The following is a 26,928-nucleotide window of genomic DNA, read 5'->3' on the forward strand; positions in this document are numbered from 1 at the left end:
TTCATTTGACTTCAGAAATAGTTAAAGTTTAAATAAGTTAAAACTTCATTTAGTCAGTATGAGTGTAATTAAACTGATTCCATGATCTTTTTGAAAAAGTATATCTATTAATATAGGCAAATTTACCTTGGTGTTATCAAATGCTAACAGGAGTGTTCTGCCATTTGTTAAAAATATTTCTACAGCATTATCCCTCAACTGCCACCAACGCTTGTGAACTTCTTTAATTTCTTCATATGTCCAGGAAAACGATGCTGGTTCCAATTCTCCTTGAAGGTTCTAAAGTCAAAGGAAATGACATGAAAGCATTTGCTCTACATGAAATAGAATCACTTTAATTTTACATTTTAAAACACTATCAAAATGCAATATAAAGCCTTCCTTCTGTGGCAAAGTAGCAGATAAGATTCTCTAAAAATCTTCCTGCTACTAAACACTTCAAAATGCTGGATAAAATCTAAAAACAACTGAGTTAATAAACTTCATTTAAACTTTGTTAATAGGCTATATTTTCCAGAGAAGTTTTATGTTTATAAACTGAGCAGATAGTATGGAGTTCCCACATATAGCTTTTCTGCACTCAGTTTCACTACGGTGAACATCTCGTGCTCATGTAGTACATGTGTTACAACTGATGAGCCACTATGGAATAGATTATTCTTAACTAAAGCCCATAGTTTAATCTCGGTGTTGTGTAGGTCAAATGGGTTTTGACAAATGTTTAATGACATGTGTCCACATTACAGTACCATACAGAACAGTCTCACTGCTGTGAGATTCCCTTCTGCTCCACCCAGCTGCCGCTGATCTTTTTGTTGCCTCTACTGTTTTCCTTTTTCCAGAAAGTCATACGGTTGGAATCATAAAGTATGTAGACTTTTCAGACTGATTTCTTTTAGTAAGCAAATATTCTTTTAAATGTATAGCTCAGCTTGCAAGAAAGTAAGGGAAAATGAAATCTCTAGGAGTCAAAAATAAAGAGAAATTTGAAAAACAGCAGTAAGGAGGAAGTGACACTTTGGTCTGCTCTATGTGTGTCTTACTGTGTCCCAACTAATTTTTAGAAATAGAGGCAGGAAATATATTACAAGGAAAGCAAAATGTTTTAATGCAAAGGTAATATTCTCATTCTTAAAACCAAATTCCTCCCTGTTTAGCTTCAACATGTAACATACTTTCAATTTAACAAACATTAATTAAGCATCTACAGGCAAGGTGCTTGCTAAGTGCTCTGCATGAAATAAATCTATACATGATAAAAAGGGGGCACAGGATATTTGCACATGTTTTGGAAAGGCAAGACAGCAAATGTCACACAGGAAATAAGCACAAATGCTACAAAAGTACACAGAAAGGAAGGATCCTTCAATTATTAAAAAGCAAGGGTCTTTTTAGAGCTTCCATTTAGGTGGAAAGGGTCATCTTTTGGACCCATCCAGAAAAAAAGCTGATTCATATATCAACTATTAAACTCTTTTGTTCTAAAAAGATACATCTTTAAAAATTACATAACTATACTTTTGTTAGCTGGGATAAATACTGTAGTAATTGCTATGTAAATCACAAAATAATGCCTATTCAATTTTGGGGGATTACATGAAATACTTTAATGATTTTTTTAACATGATTTACTTTACAATAATATTTTATGTTTTCACTCCCTAATTTCTTTGAATCAAATATGTATTAACCAGTAAATCATACATAGTCTTATTTAAATGCATCCTTATGAATTCCTGGCTTTAGAACTTCTGAAACAAAGAGCCTTATTTCTCCTGTTACAGGACTCTCAAAGCAGTATTTTAATGGCATGTAAATGAATTCAAACAAATAAAATGTTTACTGTACCAAAATGTGAATTGAGTCCTTTTTGTTATTTTCAGATTAATGTAAGTATTTCCAGAAGAATAAAAATTATGACTACTAAGCTAAGTGAACATTAGGATTACTTAAGTTACTAAATCAGACAATATTTTTCTTTCTTTTTGAAGGCAAATGTATGTGACAATAAACAGGGAGTAGCAAGAAGTTTGATGCTACAGAGGATAGTGGTGAGAAAGAACGGACATAAACTGAAATAATACGAATGCTTCAGAATCTGACCCATAATACTTGCTGCTATGAAACTCAGAACATGAGTCAGAGCGGATGGCATGGTCTTCTTATGGTCTTCTTTTTAAAATTATCTTAAAAACTGGAATTCAGACAAATTTATACTGAGTGTGACAAGAAATGAACTCTTAACAGTTCTACCTGCTTTCTGGCTGTATTAAACTTATACATGTGGGAATTTGTCTAGATTCATATAAACGCAAATTTAAACCGCTACTCACAGAACACTCAACTGTATCAGAAGCGTTATCTTCCACAAAATACATTCCACATTTACCTGCAGAAAATAACTGGTTGTGAGTTTATAAATGTCTGTGCACTATTATCTTATATAGTTAAAAGCACCTCTGGAGTCAACTGGACCGAATTTGAATCACAGAACCCAGAAGGAGTTCTTAATACTCAGTAAGTATGGCTCAGAGGTTAAAGTGTCTGCCTGCAATGTGAGAGACCTGGGTTTGATCCTTGGGTCAGGAAGATCCCCTGGAGAAGGAAATGGCAACCCACTCCAGTATTCTTGCCTGGAGAATCCCATGGACGGAGGAGCCTGGTGGGCTACAGTCCACGGGGTCACAGAATTGGACATGACTGAGCAACTTCACTTTCACTTTCATTTTTGAATAGCATCCATGAGATCCTGGGCAAGCTGCCTAACCCCACTGTGCTTTAGTTTCCTTATAAAAATAATGGGGTAGGGAGAAGACTCTATTTCATAGGGTTACTGTGGGAATTATATAGAATATATGTAAAATGTTTATTAACAGTGGTGCTTAGTGCTAAAAGGTGCTGGCTGTTTATTATTACCAGTATTTTTCTTAGGTTACTGGCATATTACTTTATTTTGTACACATTAACTGAATTCAAGTTATAAACTAAATTTTCTAGCAAAAGAGGAATCCTTAATTATTTTGCTGACTTAAACACTCAATAGGGCAGAAAAGTAACGTGTTAGTCACTTAGTCATGTTCGACTCTTTGCAACCCCATGGGCTGTAGCATGCCAAGTTTCTCTGTCCATGGAATTCTCCAGGCAAGAATACTGGAGTGGGTAGCCATTCCCTCCTCCAGAGGATCTTCCTAATTCAGGGACCGAACCCGCGTCTTCTGTGCTACAGGCAGATTTTTTACTATCTGACCTCTGATGGCTCCATCAGGGCTCAGACAGTCCCCCCAATTTTCCTGCTTGAGAGGCTGTTAGTAATGCACATCCCTACATCATGTATCCAAACGGTGGGAACTTCCTGGAGCTCTGCACTGGATGCTGGTCACCCTGAGCCCTGGCATGGACAGCTCAGAGAAGGGCACCATCTCCATCCTAGTGACTGTGGGGCTCAGCCCTGGCAAGCTTGAAACTCTGCAAGTTAGGGCTTTGAGGCTATAGAGCTGTAGCCTACTGCAGTGACTCTCTAATTTGAGGGTGTGTCAGAATCACTGCAGGGTGTATAAAAATATCATGTCTGGACCCCATCCACAGAGTTTCAGATTCAGTGGCTCTGGGCAGGGGCCTGAGAATTCGTTTTTCTTAGACGTTCCCATGTGATCTGGATGCCCCTGATTTGAGAACAACTGGCCCACAGCATACAAATCAGTTCTTTAAGGAAACAGAGACTACGTGGTTTAATGCTATTCCTTCATGTCTTGAGGAAAAAATTTCTCACTAAATGTAACTATCCACGGATAGTCTTGGCCTTTCTCTCAGAAGTACAATGAGGAATATAAATTAAGAATAATCTCGAGGTGGATATATTTCATGTGTATAGGGATATCCATTAAAACAGTAGGCATATAAACATACTAATGATTCTTTACTTTAGAATTAAAAACTGATACATAATAAAAAAAACAAATTTAAAAATGTATACTCATGAAGAAAGTTAACTTTATAAAAATTAAAATGCTGTTTATATGCTTTTCAAAAAATAAGACTGTTCATTTCTTCACATTCATGAGTCATATGCATTATAGACAATGTTAAGGCAAAATAACCTATACAATATTAGAGACAGTTTATCTCATTTAATGGCAGTCTGTCAAAACAATGTTTTAAATTATCTAAGAATAAAATAGGCACAGTGAATATGTATAAAAATCTTCAAAATGTAACTTACCTAATAACAATTCACCAGCTGTCTCTCTAGATGGTGCAACGCTGATACACCTTCGATTGACTCTGTCAAAACATATTTAAAATTACTATGATTAAATGTTTTGAACAATTTCAGAGAATAAAAGCTTTATTTTATCTAGTAGAAGATTTCAGCAGAGCAGACAAGAGTTTCAAAAGCATATAATGTCTTGTTAGAGTCCACATGAAAATATTTTCTCATTTCTGACATTATAATGGCAGAGAAAATAACGGCAACTTTTAGAAAAGGTGAATGATCCCTACACCCTACACAGAATACAAGACTCAGTTATTTAAAACAAACTTCAATATTTTATATTTTGCAGTACATAAGCAAACATTGGTTCATGCCTCTGAACAAACACAGGAAAGAAACGGAGCGTTCTAGGAGCAAAGGGGGATTCAGAGTCAGAAAAGTTCTTCTATTCTTTAGTCCAGTCACTTAATCTTGACTCTCAAGTTTTTTATCTATAAAATGGGCCTGATAACAACCTCCACTACAACCACAGTGACAGTCCTATCAATAGTTACCATACTGACCCACAATCCTCAACAATGCTATGACATGTTAGGTGTGACTTATCTTCCTCACATAACAGACTAAGACTGAAGTCCAATGAAAACTCCCTATCAAAACTCTGTTCTCTTTGGATTTTGGGCATTCAACTTTGTCCTCTCTTGAGCCATGTTCAGGTCTTTTCTTAAACCATTGCATTATCTAAAATAAGCATCATATAAGCACTGCAATAGACTATTAAAGTATTTAACACATTCAACAAGAGAAGATGTCTTATGGATTCAAATTTACCTTATAGACTCACTTGCAGCTTTGTCTTTTACAGTAGAAGAGAAAGAAGAATGAGTTTTGTCTTCAAATAGGTAAGAGAGTGGTGGCTTGACCACATCTGTTGAGGAAAAGAGATTACATCATCTTTGTGTAATGACCACAGTTATCTGCTATTTATATGTTGAGTCAAGAAGGCACTATTACCTTCTGATTTCTGTCGATCCCTAAGCAGATACTTATTTGGAATAGTTAAGTAACATCTCTGTAAACGTCTCCTCTCTCGATTTGGCCCTTCTGTTGGATCCAACTGCCATGAAGTTGGATAGTAGATGGGGTCATACCAGACTGCTCTACAAGTAGAAAGAAAGATTCAAGTGGCAATTTGAAGTACTTATAACTTAAAAAAACTATGTAAATATTTAATACATAAGTCAAAACTGATCCACTCAATTGAAAAATCCAACTATTTATATAACTAGACAGGGATATGCATACACATGGCTTTCCAGGTGGCTCAGTGGTAAAGAATCTGCCTGCCAATGCAGGAGACTCAGACAACGCAAGTTCGATCCCTGGGTCAGGAAGATCCCCTGGAGGAGGAAATGGCAACGCACTCCAGTATTCTTGCCTGGAGAATCCCATGGACAGAGGAGCCTGGAAGGCTGCAGTCCATGGGGTTGCAAAGAGTTGGACACAACTGAGCAACCGAGCACAAACACACTGCATACACACAGTACAGAAGAATAACAAAAAAAAAGTATCCCTCTGCTCTGGAGTCCAGTCTCCTTGCCTCAAGGCAAGCTCTGCTACTAGTTTCTTATACCTATTACATTTTTAAAAAGATACAGCATGACTACTATATATGCTTTGTGATATATTAGACTTAGTATGGTCAACTAAAGAAAAAAAATCAATTTCCAAATAAATTTTTTTCATTTCCCATTTTGTCTATTATCTAATGTAACAAACAAAATTATTCATTTTTGTAGCAATTACATTTCTAAAAATGTTTTAAAATAATTAACATTTGAAATGAAAGGAAATAGTTTTTAGAAATAGATAAAAGAAGTAAATTACCCTTAATTCTACTACCCCAAACATACCAAAATACTGTTAGTGATTTTCATTTTTTAAAATTACAGTTATAACTCATATACACACATATTTTCTTATATACACATTCCTATATCCTGCCTTCTTTATTATTATTTTAAATGGCTAATATTATATTGAGTGAAAAGATCATACTGTATTTATTACTACTGTTATATACTTAGTTGTTTCTAATTCATTCACTAACATAAAAAATGCAGAGATGAAAATCTTTGTTTTTATTGATTTTGCATATTTTGAATATTTTCCTTAGGATAGAATCACTAAAATAGAATAACTGGAACTAGGAATAAATTGTTTATAGGGTTCCTGATATATTATGTCAAAGTATACAATGCCACCAAACCTCTGATCAAGAGCTAAGATATATTCTTCCTACTGTGGAGATGAGTTCCTAAAAAAACTTTTTATTTTAACATAAAAGGTAAAATATAGTATCTAAAAATTTTTAAAAACTAAATTAGCCTCTAGCAATATTCAATTTTTCCCATCTGCTTATTAATTCTATTTGTCTTATGTGAAGAATATATTCATGTCTTTTGCTCAAACTTTTGGGATTTAAATTTTTATTTTCAAACTTCTATGATTTTAAAATAATAAAAATACTAACTTTGAAATACATGCTGAAAATAAATTTTGATGTTTTGTTGTGGCTATGCTTGTTAAATACACTGGAAAAAAATGCAAGTTCAAAGCCATTAATTTCTTCTTTATAGTTTCTTCAATTGTGTTTGATTTTAGGAAGTTATCTATCAGAGTTGACAAATACTCTATTTTCTCCTGCTTTGTAAACTTTTTAAGTTTAATTCATTCATTCACCTGGAATTTGCTTTAGTATATAGCTCCTCAAAGTCATAATACTAATCAGTTATGTTAACCAAATTCAGAGAATACTATTTTAATTTCCCTCTTTTCACTATTTGTGATGCATCTTTTTAACTGTGTTACTGAAGTCTTAACTAGAAAAAGATGTATTTCCCAACTGTCTTGTTTCAGTGATTTCCCTATTCTTTTGCAAAGATATTTTAAAAAGAAAGCCAGTAAACATATTACTCTCTGGAAGAGCTAATGTCTCTCTCATTATTTTTTTCTCCCTCCTAAGAATTAAAAAATTCTCTTGGGTATATTCTTTAAGAGGAAATAAATTACAAATTATTAAACAGAAATATTTAAGCTAATGAGATAGTATTATGAATTTTATTCTAGAGTGAAAATAACATCAATATAAAACATTCGTGCAAGACCACTGAAAGCCCTCCCACATTGCCCACCTGTCATGCGTCAGTTGTTGAATAAGCTCCTGCCAGTGTCTGCTGGCACTCAGATCCACTTTGTACATTCCTCTGATATGCTGGATCACCTTTTTTCTCTCAATCCCTTGGGAAAGAGACACTGCCTGGGTGATATCTGCAGCTATTTTAGATATATCCTTTGATTTTGAATCCAAACGCTGAAAGAGACTAAACAGACAAGAAGCCTGTAAGTTAAGCGTATGTATAGGAACATTAAATGTATATTAAAACATGGTACATTAAAGCTAAAAGCATATGCAAAATATAATGGGGCTCCTAAAAGACATAACTTTTAGCACACGTGAAATCCTACCTTTGCTGATTATTATTAACTGTTTTCTGCCAGTTGGCTTTATTCACACCTTCTTCAGTTTCATATTTCCTTTGTTCCTAAAAGATTTAGATAATAATATACTACATAAAACTTATTATTTATCATTTAACACTGGCACAGAACCCAGCAAACTAAATTTAAAACCAAGTTAACAAAGGAAAAAAAAATTGTCTCCTGGAGACCAGAATATTAAAATAATCACCTACTTAAATAATGTTCTAATTCCCCTTTGGTTCCACACACTTTGGGTCACGGAAATCAGGGTGGAATAGTTAACTAGGGCTGCCAAACCCAATGGGTTTGCATAGCTGCTTGCTTCCTTAGTTTGCTTTTTCACTAAAGAACAGAGAACTTGAGGCTGATGATTCAACTTGCTTGTCATTATTAAAACCTTTTTCTTCCCTGAAAGCTAGTGGTAATGAATATGGATGACCAAAGAGAATAAAATGCTTCTTAAAATAAGATTATTTGTTTTCTCATATTAAAAAAGCAATATAAAGTATAAGAAAATTATCATTTGAAATTCACCATCAGTGGTACTCTATAATAAAAAAATCTCTCAATCATTCTTTAGTTACAGTCAATGGGATCTCCTAAGAAAACTGTTTCTTATGGTTTCACTGACTCACCTCTTTGATCACTCTAATAAGGTCTGATTTTGTTGATGCACTGGGAGGGATGCACTTATGACCACATAATTTTAAAGCATTCATAAGCAGTTCTGCTGTGTCTAGTTCTTCTTCAGTCAATTCATCTTTGTGATTATGTATCAACTCTGACAAATACAAAACTAATTTGGCTCCATGCTTTAAAAAAAAAAGTAACAATTTTTTTAATTAAAAAATTTTTAAGTCATAAAGAATGTTTATTTCTTACATTTAAATTCTTTAACAGTAAATTAAATTTTATTGCTGCATTTATTTGGCTGAATCTGGTTTAAATAAATCAGCTAAAAAGACATTTTGGGGACAACTGAAGAAATTCTCACATGATTATGCACCGAGTATATGATGACATTAGAGTATATGCTAATTTTGTTAGGTATAATAATGTTGTTATGGTGACATAAAAAAGTCTTTTGAAAAAATGTCATGATTTATATAATTTACTTTAAAATACCTCAGGAAAAAAATTATGATAAATATGATAAAAATACTAACAATAGTTAGACCTATGAGATGGTCATATGGTATTCATTAAGTATTCACTAGTCTCTATTTTTCTTAGTATGTTTGAACATTTTTATTGTTAAAGGTAAAAAAATGGAAAAAAGAGGAAAAAAAAGAAGAAAGGAATAGAAGTAATAAAGGAAAGAAGGAAAAAAGCAAGCACACAAGCTTTTGGGGAAAGAATTTTAGAGAGGGTTTGCTAAAGGAATACAGAAAATAAGCTTGGGATGAAGGAAAATAATTCTTAGTCCTTCTCATATGCTAAGTCACTTCAGTCGTGTCCAACTCTGTGCGACCCCATAGACGGCAGCCCACCAGGCTCCCCCGTCCCTGGGATTCTCCAGGCAAGAACACTGGAGTGGGTTGCCATTTCCTTCTCCAATGCATGAAAGTGAAAAGTGAAAGTGAAGTCGCTCAGTCGTGTCCAACCCTCAGTGACCCCATGGACTGCAGCCTACCAGGCTCCTCCGTCCATGGGATTTTCCAGGCAAGAGCACTGGAGTGGGGTGCCATTGCTGAACTGGAAGGGAAACTTTCCTTTAAACTTTAAGGTAAGAGTCTCTTTAATTTCTGCTTAGGAGAATAAACACTGGAGAAAATACCAGAACAAAAAAGTATCTTTGGATCCATTGTTAAGCATTCACTATTCCCTGGGGAGAACAAAAGGTGAAAAACTCTAAAACCAGTTAGGATGTCAGTATTCAGTATGTGAATATTTGGGAGAAGGGTTTGGTTTAGGTTAGTCTTTTATGAACAGGCCCTATAGACAAAATGAAAATGTTACTTAAGAAATGAAAATGGTCCTTCCTAGTGTAAAACTAAACCAAACTGATTCACGATTTCTTAAGTGGCTCTTTTTTTTTTTTTGAGCACACATGCATACTTTTATTATCTATGCTGGGATTCCAAAAGACATGGCTACCATTTTTGCTTTAGACAATCATTTGACTTTGGAAACGTGAAATTTCATTTTTAGATAAGCTTTGTTTATACCACTTTTATGGGCCTCCCTGGCAGCTCAGACGGTAAAGATCTGCCTGCAGTGTGGGAGACTGGGGTTCAATCCCTGGGTTGGGAAGATCCCCTGGAGAACAGAATGGCAACCCACTCTAGTATTCTTGGCCGGGGAATTCAATGGACAGAGCAGCCTGGCGATCTACAGTCCATGGGGTCACAAAGATTTGGACATGACTGAGTGACTGATATGCACACACATGCCAGTTTTAGTGCTTTTTATTTATTGTGCAGATCAAAGCTTTCTTCCGTTAAGTGGCTCTTTCATGCCAGAGATATTACACTTGATTGTTAAGTGTACACTATATATTATTTAGACATTAACTTTGCCAACAAGTTAAACATGCGTAATTTTATTTTTTAACAATTTGCACTCATACAAATATCACTGTATTTGGCTTTATGATATTTTAAACTGTGAATAGTCAACAAATGGATTTGGAAACTATTACATTTTAGGTGATATTTAAATTCACATGCTGAATCACATCATGTCGTTTCCCAAAAGCATAAGATGAACATATGCAATGATGAAAATAGCAAAGCACATTTTAATGTAACATTTTAAATTAGTCAGGAGACAGCTGTTACCTGACCAAAAGAGAAAAATGAACAGATGCTCTGCAAGTAAAAGGCCTGAAGAGTTGGCAAATAAAGAGGAATGGTAAACGACTAGAATATTTTCATATGTGCATCTTAAAGGTAATAATCTTGATAGAACTCTAAAAATATTTCAGTTTAGTATTCGGTGACATTTTAAAATCATCTTGAAAAACTATCAGAAATGTTTTATTTTTTCATTCTGAATGTCCAAAGAAACATGATTTTCCTAGACACTGAAGCTGTTTCTAATAGCTCATTTTAACATCTTCTGATCAATCATTTATTGACTGTAGTTTCTGGGACTAGAAAAGTTGTTTTTGGAGACATGCACACATAGAAATCTTATTTCCTGCTCTCAGGAAACTGATTTAAGGAATTGAATTTAAACACAAATTCTTAGAAAATAACAAAATGTGTAAAAATAAAATTTTCAATGAAGTTTCAAGAAGAAAGAGTTCTGAGTTCCTACTAAAAGAAGGAAGGAAGGTTTTGAAGGTGGTACCATATGATGTGGGTGCATGGCTAAATGGACACACAGGCATATAGACAGACAAAGTGGAGGAAAGAGAGCGCTGCATGCTGTGGGGACAACATGAAAAAAGCAGCTTATCAGAAGAACCACAAGGGATGTGAAGATGTTATGAGAGAATAGATGAGGAGCCACAGACTGGCTGGAGAATTAACCAGATTCAATAGAAGAGAAGCTTGGAGCTTTAAAAATCAGGCAGACTACAGATGGAATCGAGCTTGTAGGCAGTTATAAAAAAGGCACAAGAAGAGCTCTCTATACTGCTGTGGAACCATTGCAGGATATATTGTTAGCTGAAGAAAGTAGAGTGAGAAGGATCTGTATGGTTCATTACCTTTTTTCATATAAAGAAGTGAGAGAGAGAATACATACACACGCCCACGTGTGTGTGTGTGTGTGTGTGTGTGTCACAAATTTGCTTATACCCCCAATACAAATAAAAACCAAATAAGGATGGTAAGCTACAGGGAAAGGGAAAGAATGAGGGAAGGCTATAGAGATAAAAACTAGAAACTCTTCAACTGTGCTGTATTTCACAATTTTGATTTTGAAACCAGGCTGACATTTTACAGATGGCTCAGATGGTAAAGAATCTGCCTGCAATGTGAGAGATATGGGTTTGATCCCCGGGTTGGGATGATGCCCTGGAGAAGGGAACGGCAACCTACTCTAGTATTCTTGCTGGAAAACCCCATGGACAGAAGAGCCTGGCAGGCTACGGTCCATGGGGTTGCAATGAGTTGGACATGACTGAGCATGTCCAAGAAATTTCCCTATGCCCTTTTCCATTCAATTCCCCTTCTCACTGTCCCCTTCCTCACAGAGACAATTACTGTCCTAAATTCCATGACTATGTCTTAATTTTGCCTGTTCTTGGGCTTCATATGAATGGAATCATAAAATGCCTACTCTTTGGTGTTTGGCTGTCCCTTTCAATGACACCACAATTCTGAGCTTCATCCATATTAATGGGTGCATCAGTAGTCAGTTCATTTTTATTGCTATGTAACAGTCTATTGTATAAATATACCACAGTTTAGTTATACATTCTCCCACTGACAGATACTTGGGTTATTTCCAGTTTTTGGCTATTAGAAAAAAGGCTGTCACGGATATTCTCCTACTAGTCTTCTTATGGACATATGCTTTAATTTCTCTTAGGTAAATATCTAAAAATGGAATTTTAGCATCACAGGCTAAGAGTATATTTAATTTCATAAGAAACCGCTAAACAGAACAGTTACACCACTTAAATTCTCCATCTACTGCTTGCTAAGTGATAGAATTTATAGATTCCAAAACAGCTTGAGTATTTTGATTTTACCATTCCAGATGATCAACAAGTATTTTAACTTACTGTAAACATTTTTGAAATATGTTATATGTACTGCTATTTGAGCCATTCAGTATAGATGTTTCATGGATAATATAATGCTTTAAAAAGTCTTCAAACAGTTCTTAAAGAAAACACTTCAAGATTTAGTAACTAACTATGAAGGATCTTATAAGAACTCAGGTATAGAACTTCTTAAACACTGGAAAAAGGAAGGGGGATTAAACAGATTAAACAAATTGACTCTGGTAAATGGCATCTGAAGAAAGATCTCAGAAAATATTTGTTTGGTTAGAAAACTATATTCATGGTATTTGGCATGAAAATACAGTTTAAATTCAGCTCTTGATTTGTACAGTTTTATAATAGTTATTACTTATGAAGTATTGGGGTACTTACTTGCAGGGATGGGCTAAGACATTCTCGCAGTATTTCCTGATGATTTGGTTCACGAACTATTTCAAAAATTTGCTTTCTCTCTTGTGAAGGGTGGGCTGGAGACAACATATGCACGAGCAGTCTCCCAAGCTGCATTCGGAAGGTTTCCTTACAAGACCATAAGATTTTAGCCCACTGCTGTTTGGAACTACTGGTTTTACCTGAAGCCTTAAATCAAAACAGGAATGAATTAGGATCAAATTTCTTAAACAATAATATAATAACCCCAACACAGCCCTAAAAAATCATGGAACATGTTTTATTCTAGAATTTTCAAACAGTTGAAATTAGGAAGATATACACATCCACACAAACAGGGTTTTAAAAGAGATGGATGTGCATAAGTGTTTATAGTGGCGCCGTTCAAAATAGCCCAAAGGTAGGAACAAGGCAAATACCCACTGATGGATGAATGGGTGAATAAGTGCGATATATACTATCAGAACAGTGGTTAACAGGGATGGGGGGAGAGGTTAATGCGGAGTTACTGTTTAATGAACACAGAGTTTCAGTTTCTGATAAAGGAAAAATCCCTAGGGATGGACAGTGGTAATGGTTGCGCAACAATGTGAATGGACTTAATATCACTGATTTGTACATTTAAAAATTGTGAAAATAGCAAAATTTATGTTATGTATGGTGAGTGAGTGATGTTGCTTGGTCGTGTCCAATTCTTTGTGACCCCATGGACTGTAGGAGCCTACCACGCTCCTCCGTCCATGGGATTTTCAAGGCAAGAGTAGTGGAGTGGGTTGTCATTTCCTTCTCCAGAGGCTCTTTCCAATCCAGGGATCAAACCCGGGTCTCTCTCATTGTAGGCAGACGCTTACTGTCTGAGCCACCAGGGAAGTCTTATTTTACCACAATTTAAAAAGGGAGAGATAAAGAAGCTAAAGTCCTAAGACACTTAAAAAAAACTACCCAGGGTTTGGAAATTTTAAATGGCAAAAAAAGAAAAAAAAGAACCATCAAAGAACAACAGTAAATAAGCCTACCTGGATTTTACAATATAAAAGAGAAGCATTCGTAATAGAGGCTTGAATTAGTACTAAAATATTGAATATTGCTGTTGTTGTTTAGTTGCTAAGTTGTGTTCGACTCTTTTACGACCCCATGGACCAGGTGGCGCTAGTGGTAAAGAACCTGCCTGCCAATGCAGGAGATGTAAGGGACCCAGGTTTGATCCCTGACTTGGCAAAATCCCTTGGAGAAGGGCATGGAAACCCATTCCAGTAGTCCTGCCTGGAGAATCCCATGGACAGAGAAGCCTCGTGAGCTACAGTCCATAAGATTGCAGAGTCAGACATAACTGAAGCAACTTAGCATGCATATATAGACTGTAGCCCATCAGGTTTCTCTGTCCATGGGATTTTCCAGGCAAGAATATTAGAGTGGGTTGCCATTTTCTTCTCCAAAGAATCTTCGTGACCCAGGGATCGAACCCTCGCCTCCTGTACTGGAAAGCAAATTCTTTACCACTGAGACACCAGGGAAGACTAAAATATTGAGTAAAACTGTCACAAATTAAGAATTGTATATAAATTGACCATCAATATCCCTTAACAAATAACCAAATAAGCTGTGCTTTCGAAGGTGGTCCCACAAGGGTTAACCTAATCCTGATCAAATATCCTTTATCTGGTTTAAAAATTGGAATTAGTACATTTTAGAGTTTATTTTGAGTTTTGGAAATAGCTCTCCAGTTACTCCTAGTCCTAAGGGCTCTTTGTGAATGACTCAGTTCTAAGTGGAACCTGCAGACAAGAAAATCTAGTTATACTGGCAGAATCATGATTTATGAGTTCTGCTAGAATTAGATTAGCCTTTGCTATCTATGAGTGTACTGACCAATTTTTTCCCTATGTTCAACTATATATATGACCCACAAAAACCTAAGTGAGTTGACGATAAATGGAGCCTGATGCTTCTCAGTATTCTCTACATAATTTTGAAGATATTAGACCTGTTTAAGCCAACATCTGCACTTCATAATTATCCATAATAATAACTCTCGAGTAAGCAGCTATAAATAAAGTCCTTTAAAAACAGGTTATTAGTTTAAGCTCTCATAGTAATCATCAAATTCCTATTCTGATACAGAAAAGATACAGAAACTTCTACTCCTGAGAGAGAAAGGGATGACAGAGGATGAGATGGATGGCATCACCAACTCAATGGACATGAGTCTGAGCAAGCTCCGGGAGTTGGTGATGGATAGGGAAGCCTGGCGTGATGCAGTCTATGGGGTCGCAGAGTTGTACAGGACTGAGCAACTGAACTGAACTGAATACAGACACATAAAACCTCTACTCCTTCTTTGTGAATGAACATTTCCCATGTAACTAATTTACTCACACTAGATACTTTGAATCCTTCTACCAGATACATGAACATTTCTTTCTGAAATGGATTGAAAACAGAAGGCTGTTCATGATGAATATTTTCTTCAGAAATTTCAGTCTGGGAAGCTGAGGTCCTGCTTTGAGTTGTACTTTCTGGAGTACTCAAAATGTCAATAATATCTGGATTAAATTCTTTGAATTAAAAGAAGAATAAAAAATTAGTCAAATCACTAATACTGAGCCATTACAAATGATAGTGACAAAAATAATCTATGTAATTACTAATTCAGTTATCACAATATAAACGTGTAATAGCTGCATTTGATGTAAAAAATACAATATACTAAAGAAAGTGAATTCACCTAAAACAATGCAGAAATTTAAGCATACGAGTCATGCAATCCTAAATTAAAGCTTTATTTTACTAATGAAGATGAATTAAACTACAAAATTATTAAAGTCATGAAGGTTCTTGTACAAATTGAAGACCATGTGATATTTACATTAGATAGACGTGCAGACCTGTTTAACCGGACATGCTCTCCCATTAAATGCTGTGCATGTGATAACAGTTCAATTTCACAGTTTACTCTAGAGGCTGGTTGTCCCAAATATAAATTAGAAAAGTTAAAAAAAAATGGGTGTCACTTGAAATTTTTTAGGATTTTGGCTTATTTGTATTGTTTTTGAGTATATTTCTTTGCATAGCTTTTTTAGTGTTTGTTATAGGCATTAACGTTCATACATAAACATCTAAATCATTAGCTCCTGTAGAAGTGCACCCTGAAACCACAAAGTTATAGCCCAACATTATATATCAGAATGGCTAAAACTGAAAACAGTGAAACTTCTAATGCTGGTGAAGACATGCAGAAAACTGGATCACTCATACATTGCTGGTAGGAATATAAAATTATACTGCCACTCTAGAAAAGTCTGGCAGTTCCTTAGCAAGAACAAAACACACAACTATCATACCACCTAGAAACTGCACTCTTGGATATTCATCCCAGAAAAGCAAAGACCTGAGTTCACACAAAAACTTTCACATACATGTTTATAGCAGCTAGCTCGATTTGTAATAGCCCCAAACTGGAAAGTACCCAGATCGTCTTTCAACAGGTAAATGATTAAACTGTACATCCATGCTATGGAATATTACTTACCAAAAACAAAAAGGGAACAGATTATTGATACATGTAACATCCAGGATGACTCTCCACAGAATTACGCTGAGTGAAAAAAGTCAATCTTACACATACTGTATGGTTATATGCTGTATGATTCCATTTATTTAACATTCTTCAAATGATGAAAATACAGAAATGAAGAACAGATTGATAGTTGCCAGTGATTAAGGAAGGGGCGGGTGTGGGAGAAAAGTGGATGTGGCTCTAAAAGGCAACATATAGATCTTATAGTGATGGAAGTGTTCTTTTTCTTGAGTGTCGTGATGTCAATATCTGGGTATGATACTGAACTATAGTTCTATGAGATCTATGGGGGGAAACTGGGTCAAGGGCACACAGGATCTCTCTGAAGTATTTCCTAACAATTGCGTGTGAATCTATGACTGTTTCAAAGGAAAGTTTAAAAAATATATTGGAGGTGCTATACTATTTTAACTTTCAATAGTCAGTATAGGCCAGCATTTAACATATTAAAAAGTAGAATTTTATTCAAGGATACTGGGTCCCAATAAATTATTTTACTAGTATGGATACTAAAAATTCTTTAATGCTGTTAAAAAAGCTGAAAGTTAGCCAGTTCTCTTTACTGTCTGAGCCACCAGGGAAACCCCTCTCTTAATTTATTCTCATTTCAATATCTGAGCAAGAACACATTTATTCTCTAGTCCTACCTTGATAAACAATCCTGTTAACTGCAAAAACGGTGAGCCTCTGCAACCTCTGTGCAAGCTCTGTTTCAGTTGCCTGGACAGGGTTCTCTTGGCTCATTCTCCGTTGCATCATCACATGAAGTTCATCACTTGCTACTGAACGCATTTTCATCAGAAGAGAGTCAGTTTGAGCAAGGAGAAATTTTCGAGGACCTTTAAGTATATAAATTAAAATTAAGTGCTGGAGTTAACAAGGATCAAAGAAACCATTTCTGCTATAACTTTTTGATTATCAGACAATGAAAAGAACTTTATTTAATTCAAAGGTAATTTATACAAGGAAAGACAGTGATTAAGAGAAAGTGATGTTTTTCCCTCTTTGAAGAAGTGCAACAGTACCTCTGATTTCAAAGTCCTAAATAACAATGCTACAGCTTGTGACATAGCTTAGTAGGATGGATATCCTTTGGAAAAATTTTAGTCCTCTGAAAAACTCAATTAGAAGGGTGTATATATTCAAACATTTTCAAATACTGTTTCACTTCTTTGTATTCCAAAATAATCAATAGATTTTTAAAAAGCATATCATGTTTTAGCAAGAACATTACTATTTTTGGGTAATTAACATTGCTGAAATGGCACCCCACTCCAGTACTCTTGCCTGGAAAATCCAATGGATGGAGGAGCCTGGTAGGCTGCAGTCCATGCGGTCTCAAAGAGTCGGACATGACTGAGCCACTTCACTTTCACTTTTCACTTTCTTGCACTGGAGAAGGAAATGGCAACCCACTCCAGTGTTCTTGCCTGGAGAATCCCATGGACGGCAGAGCCTGGTGGGCTGCCCTTTATGGGGTCGCACAGAGTCAGACACGACTGAAGTAACTTAGCAGCAGCAGCAGCAACATTGCTAAATTTTATAAATTATTTTTGAGATGTGTATATAGTGACATAGTAGGAATCAGTCAAATACAGTGAAGAACTCAGAAAGGAGAGTGTAATTTCAGTAATTTATTATTAAAATAATTTGAAACATGCATCACATGTGATTCAATCCTACGAAAAGCATTTCCTGAGAAAGGTTTCCTCAGGCTGAAGAGGCAGGAGTGGCTTCCTGCACCATTACTGCACCTGCTCCAAGAGGCACCCCACAGGGAGTGGATCCAGGATAAAAGGAGGTAACTGAGTCTTGATTTACTGGATTGAAGGAGAAGGGCATCGGAAGATGACCATAGGAACCAAAATGACGTCTTGGTAGGTGAGGAGTAATGGAATCCTTCATTGGAACTGAACCTTTTTTTAAATTATGAAAGCATATATCAAAGTCCACAAATAGCCTCTATAAACATTACTTACAATAGGACTTAATGACTCATCCTGCAAGATACTGAAACATTTTAATAGCATTTTAGATTGTCCAGTATTTTAGGTAATCAGTATTTTTATCAGTTAATACAGCTTGGTGTGTAGAGTCACCTTTGAGACAAAAATGGAGCAAATACAAAGAAAAATTCATATCTGGGATATATTCAAGGATAATATTATCAGATTACGTTCTTAGTTTAAGCAAGTCATCCTAATCTCTGATACCACAGACCTGGAAGGAGTGGGTGTGAAAGGACACAAAAAGATGGGTGTGGGGCCCCATCCAGCAGTGGCTAATTCTAGGCCGTGGTGGATCTGTGACACAAGGAAGCTGGACTGGATGACTGTCAAGGTCTTTTATCAAGTTAAAAATTTTTAGGATACTATAAGCCTCATATATGTGGCTGGAATGTGAAGTCAAGTGGGCCTTAGGAAGCATCACTATGAACAAAGCTAGTGGAAGTGATGGAATTCCAGTTAAGCTATTTCAAATCCTGAAAGATGATGCTGTGAAACTGTTGCACTCAATATGCCAGCAAACTTGGAGAACTCAGCAGTGGCCACAGGACTGGAAAAGGTCAGTTTTCATTCCAGTCCCTAAGAAAGGTAATGCCAAAGAATGCTCAACTACTACACAATTGCACTTATCTCACATGCTAGTAAAGTAATGCTTAAAATTCTCCAAGCCAGGCTTCAGCAATATGTGAACTGTGCCCTTCCAGATGTTCAAGCTGATATTAGAAAAGGCAGAGGAACCAGAGATCAAATTGCCAACATCTGCTGGATCATCGAAAAAGCAAGAGAGTTCCAGAAAAACATCGATTTCTGCTTGATTGACTATGCCAAAGCCTTTGACTGTGTGGATCACAATAAACTGTGGAAAATTCTGAAAGAGATAGAAATACCAGACCACCTGACCTGCTTCTTGAGAAACCATTATGCAGGTCAGGAAGCAACAGTTAGAACTGGACATGGAACAACAGACTGGTTCCAAATAGGAAAAGGAGTATGTCAAGGCTGTATATTGTCATCCTGCTTATTTAACTTCTATGCAGAGTACATCATGAGAAACGCTGGGCTGGAGGAAGCACATGCTAGAATCAAGATTGCTGGGAGAAATATCAATAACCTCAGATATGCAGATGACACCACCCTTATGGCAGAAAGTGAAGAAGAACTAAAGAGCCTCTTGATGAAAATGAAAGAGGAGAGTAAAAAGGTTGGCTTAAACCTCAACATTCAGAAAACTAAGATCATGGCATCTGGTCCCATCAATTCATGGCAAACAGATGGGGAAACAGTGGAAACAGTGTCAGACTTTATTTTTGGGGGCTCCAAAATCACTGCGGATGCAATCATGCAGCCATGAAATTAAAAGACGCTTGCTCCTTGAAGGAAAGTTATGACCAACCTAGACAGCACATTAAAAAGCAGAGACATTACTTTGCCAACAAAGGTCCATCTAGTCAAGGCTATGGTTTTTCCCAGTGGTCATGTATGGATGTGAGAGTTGGACTATAAAGAAAGCTGAGCATCGAAGAATTGATGCTTTTGAACTGTGGGGCTGGAGAAGACTCTTGAGAGTCCCTTGGACTGCAACGAGATCCATCCAGTCCATCCTAAAGGAGATCAGTCCTGGGTGTTTACTGGAGGGACTGATGTTGAAGCTGAAACTCCAATACTTTGGCCACCTGATGCGAAAAGCTGACTCATTTGAAAAGACCCTGATGCTGGGAAAGATTGAGGGCAGGAGGAGAAGGGGACGACAGAGGATGAGATGGTTGGATGGCATCACCGACACAATGGACATGGATTTGTGTGGACTCCGGGAGTTGGTGAGGGACAGGGAGGCCTGGCGTGCTGTAGTTCATGGGGTCGCAAAGAGTCAGACACGACTGACTGACTGAACTGAACTGAACATTAGGATAAAATCAAAACTCCTTAACATGGCCCATATGACCTGGTCCATGCCATCCTGTAGCACCTCACCTGGTGGCACCATCTCATCAAGGACTATACTCCAGCTACATGGTTTTCTTTCAGTTCTCTGAACAAGCTTAGCTTTTTGCTACCTTGGCACCTGTACATCAGCTGTTCATTCTGCCTGTAACACTCACTGACTTCTCTAATTCCTTTCTCATCCCTTGTATTGAAACCTTACTTCCTCAGAGACTTCCCTAACCCTACATGTAAGTCAGGTTGCCCTGCTCTATATGGTCTCTATTTCTATCCTCTGTATTTCTCTACCATTTTATGGTAGAAAGGTAGAATCTGTGTCTTTCTTAATCCTTGCATCTTTAACATTTAACTCAGTGCTGGGCACATGGTAGGAGCTCAAGGGATAACTGAATGAGAACAGCACTGAAGAGAAAGCTAGAGAATAATCTCCTCTTGGAGGAAAATCTTCTCAAACACTATAGTTTAACTTCTGAAACAAAGCAATGTTTTAAAATGTGAGTGATGTAAGAATATAGGAGAGTCAAACTACCTTCTATTTATAATTAAGTAAAATATTATTTAAATACTCACCAGCAATGCTCTTTCGCTTTTGAAACATTGTATGATGGGGAGAAGAAGGCGACTGAAGTGAATCTGTAAGGTTTTCAGAGTCATGATTTGCAGTGGTCCTTATAAATTCCATAGCAGCCTGGAGAACTCTAAACTGTAGAGCAACAGCCATATCTAAAAACAGAAGATACTAGAATGTTTTCAAGCTATGTGATTGTAATCGAGTTGACTTTTATATTAATACTAATACAATATCAAAACTGTCAATAATGTTTTATTAGACATAAATTTTAAAATTTTGATCATGGGTTCTTGATGGTAGTAAACATTTTTGAACTGTCTTTAAAAGCAACTTTAAAGCAAATTTCCAAAGGATCACTATAAAAAATTCAATGGAAAAATACTAGCTCACAAATGTATTTCATTTCATGTAATTGTCTTAAAAGAATAGGCTTTTTAATACAGAAGGCAAAAGTTTAACCAGAAATTCTCACATTTTTCTGCTCCATATTCACTTTCATATTTGCCACCAAAGAAAATTAAAGGGTATTATTAGTCAACATAAGCCTTTTAGTTCGACTTGGCAAGAAAAATCAGCAGCTTCTTTTAATATGTTGCCAGCTACTAATTACATCAGGGCATCACTTGTAATTTTTGCCATTTAAAAAGGCTTCTTTTTAAAGCCAGTAAACAAAGTTAAGGGTGAACAATTAGTAAAACAGTTTTCTCTCCTCTAACCCACTCTCTCTATAGAAGCCAGAGAAAGAGATGAGGTTCTAATAACAGTTTTGGCTATTATACAACTGCTCCCCCCAATCCATAAAAATTAAATCTTACTTTGGGTCCTCTTGTTTTTGCTATTTTGAAGATATCCAAGCAGTACAATAAGATCTTCAATAACTCTAAAATACTGTGAGCCTGAGGAACTGCAAGCATGAATTGTAACTGCTATGAAAAGTTGCTGTATATCACAAGCAAGTAATCTGTATTCATTCAAAGGAATGCTAAAGAAAAAGAATAAATAATTTAAGGCAAAAAGAACTGGTTTAAATTCCTGTTCTGTTAGCATGCATTCATTCATTCATGCATTCATTTGATATTTATCCATGCTTACTCTATAGCAGGTCATATGAACTACAGGCTAGGGACAGATAAAAAGACAGACTTTGACTCCTGTCAAAATTCAGCTTGCAGAGGACCAGACAAGTGAACAGATAACTATAACCAGTAAACAGTGGTAAGTGTAACAACAGAGACTAACACAAGATACTGTGGGCATGCACCACTAGGTTCCCAGCCACCAGAGGTTCTATGGGTATGAAGAGGTATATTCCGAGGCTTCTCAAATATGGTGACTCTGAATAAATTAATTGACCTTTCTGAATCCCACTTACACAAAGTATGGTTATTTTAAGAGTTAAAAGAGACAAAGGTTTGAACATATATTAATCACTTGCATGTGTGCCCAGTTACTTCGGTCATGTCTGACTCTTTGCTACCCTATGAACTATAGCCCTCCAGGCTCCTCTGTCCATGGAATTCTCCAAGCAAGGATACTGGAGGGGGTTGCCATGCCCTCCTCCAGGGGATCTTCCTGACTCAGGATTGAACCTGTGTCTCCTACGTCTCCTGCACTGCAGGCAAATTCTTTACCAATGAGCCACTGGGAAGCCCACATTAATCACTTATAAGTACCTAATAAATATGAATTAGTTACTTCTGTCCCTCAATTTTTAACCTTGATCATCCACCTCAGTGTGTGATATTAAGCTTCTCCACTCCACGTTTTCAAAATCAAGCAAGAGTTAGAAATGGTAACTTTTGAGGCCAATCAATAGAGTAGCGTGTACAGACATTCTGTAAGCACAATTTATTTAAAACAACAGCAGTAACAAACAGCTCTTAGAAGGAGCCTGCTGGTACTCTTTCCAAGTTCTACCAATTTCATGTACTATACTGTAATCAAGACTAGACGTTTTGAGGAAATACAATACTTTGTATTTCTCATCTGCGCAAGACACAGACCCTAAATAAGACAGGTGCCCAGTGAAAACTGAACTAAGCTGACTACGAATTCTCTCTTGTACCGAGAGAGTCTCCCTGGCCTAGTGAGTCTCCCGGGCCTAGAGAATCACTGAGGATATGCTCTGCCTTCTCTGCAAAAGTATATTAATATTTAATGCTTTAACATGCAGTAAGATGGTGCTTCTGAAGATTTGTAACATGAATATTATGCTAATAAAAATGTTACACTGTATATCCTAAATGAGGACACCAAAGGCACAAAACCCAAATAAAAATATAACCTCCTGATATATTTTTCAAAATTGTTAATCAATCTGGTGGGCAACCATTTGCCAATGTACTTCTGACTGAGGGGACATATGTATACTTCTGGCTGATTCAGTTGATATATGACAGAAACCAACACAACATTGTAAAGCAATTATTTTCCAATTAAAAATAAATAAATAAAAAAAAAAGAAATTCAGTATGGTAGTTAACAGTGGGAGAAAACAGTGGGTAGGAAAAGTGGGAGAGTATGTTGACTGTAAAGCAGAGACTTTTGAAGTGAGAAGATTCAGCCTCAAGTTCTCTATTTACTAGCTATATGATCTGCAACAAGTTATTATATCTCTCAAATTCTCAAATTTCCTATTCCAGAGGGGGATAATACTTTCTATAAGACCATAGTGGAAGCTTAGTTAATATATCTGAGGACAGGTAAATTTGTTCAGGGGCTTCCTAGGTGGCTCACGTGGTAGGAATCTGACTGCCAATGCTGGAGTTGCAGGTTCGATCCCTGGGTCAGGAAGATTCCTCAGAGAAGGAAATGGCAACCCACTTCAGTATTTTTGCCTGGGAAATCCCATGGACAGAGGGGTCACAGAGTCGGACATGACTGAAGCGACTGAGCACACACACAAATTTGTTCCTTGTTTTCAGGTTCTAAATACCTAAATGTAGGTCATATAAATATCTTTAAAAAAAAAAAAAACTTTATTGAAAATGATGGAAAATATACCCTCTCAAATCTAATCAGATTTGAAGGAAAGAAATTCTTTGAAAATATTATGGAATATCAAATGCTTTAAAGTAACCTGCTACTAAAGTTTTTTCTTTTCCAAAGTTGTTAATCAGAGGTAGTTTTAAACAATGATTTAAACTTACATCTTTTCTAATCCATTCAGGGTTGCTACTGTATTACATAACACGTAGAGTAGACCATTATCCAACAACATATCTGCTACCTTAGAACAAGAATTTAGTATTTGGAGAAGAAGTAAGAGAGCATTATGCAAGAGCACATTGTCGTATAAGGAGGTCTCTATTAGTCCCAGTATAGGAATGACAGACCACTTCTGAAAAAGTCCCATGTTTTTCACATCTTCCAGATCAAATCTATAATAAATAATACACAAGAGCATGTTAGAAGCAACTAACCATGAAATAAGGAAAAAATGATTGCAAAATTGGCCATTTTGTTGATCTGATTTTGAGTTCCTGTATATTATTTGCCTCTGTGATGGAGGTTATGGTTTTTCCAGCGGTCATGTATGGATGTGAGAGTTGGACGATAAAGAAAACTGAGCACCAAAGAATTGATGCTTTTGAACTATGGGGCTGGAGAAGACTCTTGAGAGTCCCTTGGACTGCAAGGAGATCCAACCAGTCCATCCTAAAGAAGATCAGTCCTGGGTGTTCATTGGTAGGACTGATGTTGAAGCTGAAACTCCAATACTTTGGCCACCTGATGCGAAGAGCTGACTCATTTGAAAAGACCCTGATGCCAGGAGGGATTGGAGGCAGGAGGAGAAGGGGACGACAGAGGATGAGATGGTTGGATGGCATCACCGACACAATGGACATGGGTTTGGGTGAACTCCAGGAGTTGGTGAGGGACAGGGAGGCCTGGCATGCTGCAGTTCGTGGGGTCGCAAAGAGTCGGACATGACTGAGTGACTGAACTGAACTGAACTGATGGAGGGAAGTTATTGATGTGTTTTACACCTCATTTTCCTTATCTGTCAAATGTGTGTGATGATACCTGGTCTACTTTCTTCTCAAGGCTGTTGTGAGAATCAAATGAGATGATGCAGAATTGCTCTGAAAAAGCCAAAAGCTTATGCAAATGAAAAGCAATATTGTCAATGCTACAATTAATAGGTCAATTCCTTGATGTCTGAACTGGCCTACTTGCAAACAAGTAGCAGACACTTAATAAAAAGACACACTTCTCTCTACTTTATCAAATATAGAAATAACAGCTTAACATTTCTGCCAAACTTTTGGCTTGGGAGAAAAATGTTCTTTAAGTTTTGCACGTATTCATTAATCCATGAGCATAACACCAGGTCAAAGCTCAGGAGTCGGTATGTTGGTTTACTCTTTTCTCAGATAACCAGCATCCCTGAGGGGAGTTCAGAGCTTGTCTATGGATCCCTCATGTAATCTGCTGCTGAGACTATGGGGGCCACCTTCTTCTCAGGTTAACACTGTATGCCAAATCTTAAATATCACTTTCTTTCATTTGATGCAGCATTTCTTTCTTTTCAGTGCCTAGCTAGTGAATGAAATGCAAAGCAAGAAGTTATAAAAAGAATATCACATGGAAAATAATAAATTGGTTCACCTGGAAAATGACTTCTAGCAGATTTTTTCTAAAAGTGATAGAATAATTTTAAGAGTCAGTTCAATAAATTTTACATTTAAGAAAAAAGATCCCCAATTCTGGTGAAGGGAAGAACCCACTTACTCTTCATCAAGGCCAATACGTCGGCCAAAGAACATTTCAATGAAGCATTCTAATAATTCCTGAGTTCCCCGATGAAGATACAACTGGTTGGCTAGTAAAGAAAACCCACGATTCTTCAGAAATTTATCTTTTTGTTCCTTGGATGCTCTATTAAAATATGCATCTAATAGCTAAGGAAAAAAATTAAGACAATTTAGATAATATATTAAAGTTTTATATAACATATACAAATCAGACAGTGTACTATACCTGTAGTTGTAAGTTGTTTAACTTCACGTGTATAGAACATACAAAGCTCGAAAAAAAGGGCCACCTCTTCAGCAAAACAAACAAACCTAAAACTTTCTGACTACTATAGAATGCTAATGATGCTCTGTCTTGGAGGTCTTAGGTAGCCTTAGTTGAATGTAAGTAGAACATTTGTGCCTAATTCTGAAAAAAGAAAGATTAGTCAACACTGTACAATGCTTTCTCTCAAAGAACAAAAATATATATCCTAAATCTCTATTTTTCAAAACTTCCTGACATTTTATTTATTCTAAGCATAGTCCTAAATTTTTACTTTCCCAGCATCTTAAATGTAACATTTATATAATAAAAGTAATTATTTTTCCTTCCAAACTCACTTCTTTCATGGTTCTGGTCTTAGAGCACAGAAGCACCATCCTCCTAGACTTTAAGGCTGATCTCACTTTGGGCTTTTCTCATCCTGATTGCCCACGTGTAATTAGCAAAATCTCTCTCCTCTATTCCAGGGAAGGTCTCTCAAATCTGTCAGTCCTTTGACTTCCCACTTCCCCAGATCAGGGACTCATCATCTCTCCCCTGGATCACAGTGCGAGCCTGCAAACACAGTGCTCCCACCTCTTTCCCCTGTGATCACTCCCTTACAGTGGTGATAAGACTATTCTTTCCTGAAACACACATCTCTTTACTGTCTTACTTAAAATCTTTCTAAGTTTACAGCATAATACAAAATTATGAATGCTTTTGCATGAATCCTGCCCTTGTTCCCCCATCAGAATTATTTGCTTTTCCTATGCTCCCATTCCTCTTTATTAAAACTACCATTGAAGCACCCATGACAGAAGCTCTTACATTTTACTTAGTTGTGTATATGTCTCTCTCCCACACTGGTCTATAAACTCTTGAATGCAGGGGCTTATTCCCTTTTATATCCCACAGAGCAACCAGCCCAGTGTTTTACACATGACATGGAAGCTAAGTAATTACTGGGTTGAACTGAGACTGCTTACACAATGTCCCACATCA

At 36.5% G+C, this 26,928-nt stretch overlaps 1 protein-coding gene across 5 annotated transcripts in view; it reads right to left on the reverse strand.

The window, feature by feature from the left end:
• LYST (lysosomal trafficking regulator) overlaps positions 1-26,928 on the reverse strand; it is a 176,423-nt gene that overhangs the window by 48,963 nt on the left and 100,532 nt on the right. For 3 of the 5 annotated variants that reach the window (XM_070782290.1, XM_070782292.1, XM_070782291.1), the window contains 16 exons: positions 25,657-25,826; positions 24,072-24,302; positions 21,738-21,904; positions 20,922-21,074; positions 18,159-18,320; positions 17,052-17,243; positions 15,204-15,382; positions 12,810-13,016; positions 8,392-8,568; positions 7,742-7,818; positions 7,408-7,596; positions 5,228-5,373; positions 5,045-5,141; positions 4,220-4,281; positions 2,334-2,389; positions 127-279 (listed from right to left, as the gene is read on the reverse strand). In XM_070782290.1, the coding sequence (XP_070638391.1) occupies positions 127-279; positions 2,334-2,389; positions 4,220-4,281; positions 5,045-5,141; positions 5,228-5,373; positions 7,408-7,596; positions 7,742-7,818; positions 8,392-8,568; positions 12,810-13,016; positions 15,204-15,382; positions 17,052-17,243; positions 18,159-18,320; positions 20,922-21,074; positions 21,738-21,904; positions 24,072-24,302; positions 25,657-25,826 (2,418 nt within the window). The remainder of the gene's footprint in view (positions 1-126; positions 280-2,333; positions 2,390-4,219; positions 4,282-5,044; positions 5,142-5,227; positions 5,374-7,407; positions 7,597-7,741; positions 7,819-8,391; positions 8,569-12,809; positions 13,017-15,203; positions 15,383-17,051; positions 17,244-18,158; positions 18,321-20,921; positions 21,075-21,737; positions 21,905-24,071; positions 24,303-25,656; positions 25,827-26,928) is intronic. The other 2 variants (XM_070782293.1, XM_070782294.1) reach the window with 2 other exon arrangements.

The sequence above is a fragment of the Bos indicus genome, chromosome 28, assembly GCF_029378745.1.
Source record: "Bos indicus isolate NIAB-ARS_2022 breed Sahiwal x Tharparkar chromosome 28, NIAB-ARS_B.indTharparkar_mat_pri_1.0, whole genome shotgun sequence".
In the NCBI taxonomy this organism is placed as follows: domain Eukaryota; kingdom Metazoa; phylum Chordata; class Mammalia; order Artiodactyla; family Bovidae; genus Bos; species Bos indicus.